The sequence below is a fragment of the Branchiostoma floridae genome, chromosome 14 (assembly GCF_000003815.2).
Source record: "Branchiostoma floridae strain S238N-H82 chromosome 14, Bfl_VNyyK, whole genome shotgun sequence".
NCBI classification, from domain to species: Eukaryota; Metazoa; Chordata; class Leptocardii; order Amphioxiformes; family Branchiostomatidae; genus Branchiostoma; species Branchiostoma floridae.
In genome coordinates this window covers 21,486,818-21,491,857 of record NC_049992.1, presented here as the reverse complement: position 1 = coordinate 21,491,857, position 5,040 = coordinate 21,486,818, and the positions used below count along the sequence as shown (strand labels likewise).

At 39.9% G+C, this 5,040-nt stretch overlaps 1 protein-coding gene across 1 annotated transcript in view; it reads left to right on the top strand.

The window, feature by feature from the left end:
* LOC118430403 (WD repeat-containing protein wdr-5.2-like) overlaps nt 1-4,550 on the top strand; it is a gene marked incomplete in the record, with an annotated part of 16,800 nt that extends 12,250 nt beyond the window's left edge. Inside the window, 2 exon segments of the mRNA XM_035841259.1 lie at nt 1,021-1,113; nt 2,948-4,550. Coding sequence (XP_035697152.1) covers nt 1,021-1,113; nt 2,948-3,076 — 222 coding nt within the window.
* Between the last annotated feature and the right edge of the window lie 490 nt (nt 4,551-5,040).

Sequence of the window (5,040 nt, the reverse complement as noted above, 5' to 3'; positions counted from 1 at the left end):
GACGGGATAATGTGGCCGGCTATAGTACGGGTTGCTGCTAGAGAGAAAATGCTGATCTATTGACCACGAGCAATAAGTTACACATGCTTTCAGTACCCGCTGATCTTTATTCATGTGAACATTGCACAGGTGACCAATGTTTAGATTTACAGTTTAAGTGCTTCTAAAGAAAAAAAATAATGAAAAAATAAAGCCTGAATAAAAGCTCTAAATAGTTTCTATGAATTGCTTAATCAATGCCCCTCTCTTCTATGTTCATATTCCTGAATCAACGTTTGTACATTTATGAAAAAGTTATTTGCAAGAAAATATTACCGCATATGGACATTTCGAGAAGCTTGTTGCTAACTTATATACCTGGAATGTTTCATAATCACCATGACTAGGGCGAGCAGCATTTTAAAACTCAAACACCTTTCATTTTGAAACATAAATCATATATAATCAAACAGCCAGTTTTACTTCCATGACAAATAACTGCACATTTTATTCAGTTTTGGTGGTGAACACTTCCACTGCAAGTAGCATTTCTACCTATACTATTATCATAGTAGACTCTCCCGTAGACTACAACTTTAAACCGGGCGCAGGGTGTGGAGACGCGAAATGCAGTATTTCTGTATCTACGAGACCGGAAATCTTGTGGCCATGGCCACTTTGGATAGGTGGCCGCTATAGACCTTAATGCTTAGGTCCATGGGAAAAATCCAAGGGACCGACAAAAAGTGGCTGCCCAGTTGGCTGCTATGCAAAGGTGACCGCTAAAAATAGTCAGGTTTGACTGTATGTCCCATTGTACTAAGAACAGATACCTGCTCCCATTGTCAAGTCATTTAATCATGTGGATTTGCAGCAATTTTTGTCTACAGAAAGAGTCTTTCATTCCCAGTACTGTTAAAAAGAATAATAAAAATAGATAAAATGAGTTTTTTTATTGCTGAGAAGCAGAGTTGAAGAGAAAGTCTCATCTGCCTTGTTCTGCTTCATACCTGTATTTCACTATTTGTTACTTTTTGTCAGGTCTACTGTTGCCAGTGGTTAGGGAGATCCTGTATTACAGCAGGGGGAAGTGACCAGAACATGGCTCGGATTGTGGACAGGGGAACACTACAGGTACAGCCTCCACATGCAGGACCACACATTACTCACAATAATACTCACTCACTCAGTCCTCTTCTGGGCCTAGTGGTCCTGGAGGCAACGGGAGGTATGCTCTCCATCTGCCCAGTCTGTATCAAGGGTCAGTCTCTCTCTTAGGTCTCTCTCTACTGTCCTTCACCATGTCTCTCTTGGATGGCCTCTATTAATTCTCTTCCCTGCTGACGTCCACTTCAATGCACCCCTTGTTATAGAGATAGGAGGCATACAGCATACACGGCCAAGTCATGGCGATCTACGAGTTGTGACAGTATTCTACAGAGGCACCACTGTTGTGTGGAAGTTCCTTGTTTGGGATGGTGTTTGGCCAAAAAATCCCCAATATGCACCTTAGGCATTTAATTTGGAAAAGTTTGTAGCTATGGTTGTCCAGCCTTGCACATTACTCTGTGTGAGGGATTGAGATGTTTCTCCAGAATGGACCAAGCATTTTGATGACTGAGATAATGACTACAGTTGGCTTAATGCTAACCCTTGTATTTATTTTCTGAGGGACAGTCCCCATAAGCTGTTACCATACTGTCTACAAAATGTAGATATGTGGCCTCTTTTAAGTTCTTAGCAGTTCTCTTTCTGAGTACTTGTGTTTTCTTGTTCTTCACCCGTAGAGATAATAGTGCCAACAGTTACAAAAATAATAATGTACGTATACATGTAGTCAGAAAATACTCCTCATAATGGATACTACTACTAGTCAACCTGTCTTCTCTTGTACATGATGGTGTATGTGTGCTGAGAGTCCTAGGTTATCAGCATAGTCCAAGTCTTCCAAAACTTTCCATTTGATACCTTGTTTATTCTCCGTGGGGACATTTTTCATTATCCAATCAAAGGGGAAAGGGGAAACAAACTGTTGTTCCTGATGTGTTCTCTTTCTTCTTCTTTTTCTTTTGTCAAGAGCCAATCAAGGCTTAGAACTGCCATGAACTAATCAGAACTGACAGCAGCATATCAGCTGTACAGCATATGAGCAGAGTTTTAGCTGAACAGCAAATAGGAACAATGAATTATTTTCACGTTTGCAAACAGATTTGAAGTATCCTCCCAATTGACACTGTTTGCCACACTACTCTACTTTCATGTGCAATGTTGTTACCGTAGAACTGAGGCGTTCCAGTACATTAAAGGAGTTCAAACGCGGACTGATTTCGATCAAAGACTGATTTTAAATACGAATCTTACCAATTGATGGGAATTTGATAATTATGAAATCATGCATTGTTGTTGTTCTATTTTTGTAACTATGCTGTTTGTTGGATTGTATGTTTGTGAAGTTTTATGTACCCAGGGTTTCCTGAAAAACAGGGCATTAGCATTATACCTGGTTAAAGAAATAAATGAAATGAAATGTTTAGGATGTGATCTTGGTAAAAATACAATATAGAGAGCAGATATAGTGCTGTACTCTATATATAGATCAGTGACAGTTGATCATGTCTCACTTCTCTGTCTGTATATGGCGCCTGACTATACAAACAAACTCTGGGGCTGGCCGGCTGGGCTTTATGGTCCCTTTATGGTGTGGGGGGTTACTGTTGGGTTAGCCACTAGAAGCCTGATTTAGTTTGGCTACCTTGCCAGTAAGTGTAAGTCTGCGTGTCTTGATTTCCAACTGGCGTCATTGTTTCCATTATGGAACTGCAGATCTGCTATTGCTTCATCTGCAAAGTTGAAACAACCACAAGCACTCCGTTTTCTTCCTAACCAAAGATAATATGATCTCAGTCTGCAAACTTACCAGGGAAATCTTGCTGAGATAATGATTAAACCAACAATTTCTTTCTTTCAGACAACAGGACGACTTGTGGATCTCCCCGGGGGTGTGTACTGTGCAGACAACAGCCATCATGGCAATGTCCCCAAAGTGGCCATCGGAGCAGCCAACATGGTGTACATAGTAGAGAAGACAGGCAGCTAGACATGGCCGGGTGGGGGAATAAGAGGCTTCTTTAGGCTGATGTGTTGTTATTGATCATAGATGACCAGAAAATACTCCTATTCTCATTCCTAGTCAGGTTTTCAGCCAGTAGTAGCAAGAGTCTCATGATTCATCAGTGAATGTAGTTTCATCAGGTTGGTACGTTATTGAATAAAGAGAGTGACTCTATTTTACAACCAGTGTATTATTTACACTGAAGTTTCAATGGCCGCCTGTCACCTACCTCAGGACAATTGAGTGGTTCACATTGTACTGCAGTCTTTGTTAGTATTACATTGAAACTGTAAGAAGCGACACCTATGCTGCAGTACAATGGGTACCAGACAGAGTTGCCCTGAGGAAGGTGACAGACTGTATTGAATAAAGTAATGGTTGTCTCTTCATTCTCATGATTCAGTTTGTTCCATGACCTATGACTAGTATTTTATTTATAGAGAGACATGTTGCTGTCACAGTAACGTAAATGGTTTGTTCTCACTTCTGCAGTCAGTACCATTCAAACTATCCGTCAGAATACAACTGATGACACTGATAAAGTGTGTCATTGTATTGTGCCTTAAGGCTAGGTCACAACCTGCTGTACATGTTTTTTGTCCATGCGTTTTTTCGGGGAGGCCATGTCCGCTACGTTTTTCGGAGAACGTGGGGAAGGACTGGCAAGAGCAGGGAGGGAGTACGTCAACGCACGTCACTCACATGGTTGCGCAAGGTGTAAGTACGTGGTCTGCACGCCACGACTGGCTGGCCTGCTTGCATTGTTCAATGCACCTATGATGAGTTGTACATGCTTATGACGTACGATCTCTGTGCGTTTGCCAAATTACCAAATGCAGACCGTACTTACACATGCTGCTTACGTACGGTTTCCTACTTGCATGTTGTGAGTGCGTGCAAGTGCATCTTATTCTTTGACTTTAGATTTATTTTGGCATTCTATAGCATTAGACTATGATTAGTTATCTGTTTTCTGATACTTTTTTTTAATCTACGGAATATTTTTGCTCATTTTACAGCTGCTTTGCACAATTTATTGTGTGGTCGAAAACTTTTTTTTTTTTTGGAAACGGCCGAAAATTGGTGCGAGCGCGGATGTCATCCATATAATCAAATCAACATGGCCTAACTGTTACCTTGTGTATCTTACTACATTGTACCAGAATGCCTAACCTTGTATGTATCAGAGAGTGTATTTTTACATTTTAAGTTGAGCGTGTTATCTCGTGTTTGTTTGAGTGTATAATATTTGTCACCATCTCTTTTGAAGCAGTGAGGTGGTGATTCTTTCTTGAATGAAGTCAAATGTAGATATAGATAATTTACTGATACTTCGATTTGTGGACAAAACCAGAGATTGTTTTGGTTGTATCAAGTATATTTTGTAAGATAGCTGGACTTATGTGAGTTTAAGATGTCTGCACATTTTGAATAAAGTGCACAGCACAACTTGAAATAATGGCTGTCTGTTGAGTTTGAACATTAACACTCTGATTTTGGTGTGACAGCCTTTGCAAATTTGGGGTAAGTCCCAATTAATCTTAGTGTTGGTTAAGTAAAGTTTAGTTTTTCCACAATGTCATTTACCAACACAGATGAACTTTCATGCTAAGCCTTTGCAGTCATTGTGTGAAGGTCACAAATGACAAATGACAATTGCCAAAAAGCAGTTACTCAAGCAACTGGATATGATTTTGGAAATGTCAGTGACACTGAAGTGATCTGGAAGAAACTGGTGTTTTATACCCTAACTATGAAAAAAAGACAAGCTGAACACAATTTGGATTCCAATAGATACAAAAGTAAGGCAAAGTCAAGTTGAAGACAATTTTGGATTTCAATGGGAAACAAAGCTAAGACAGTTTTTTGAGGCTTAGATTGTTATAGTGCTTGTGGCAGAAATGACTTTATTACTTTCAGATGCCAAATCACTGCAAAACGTGCTATAA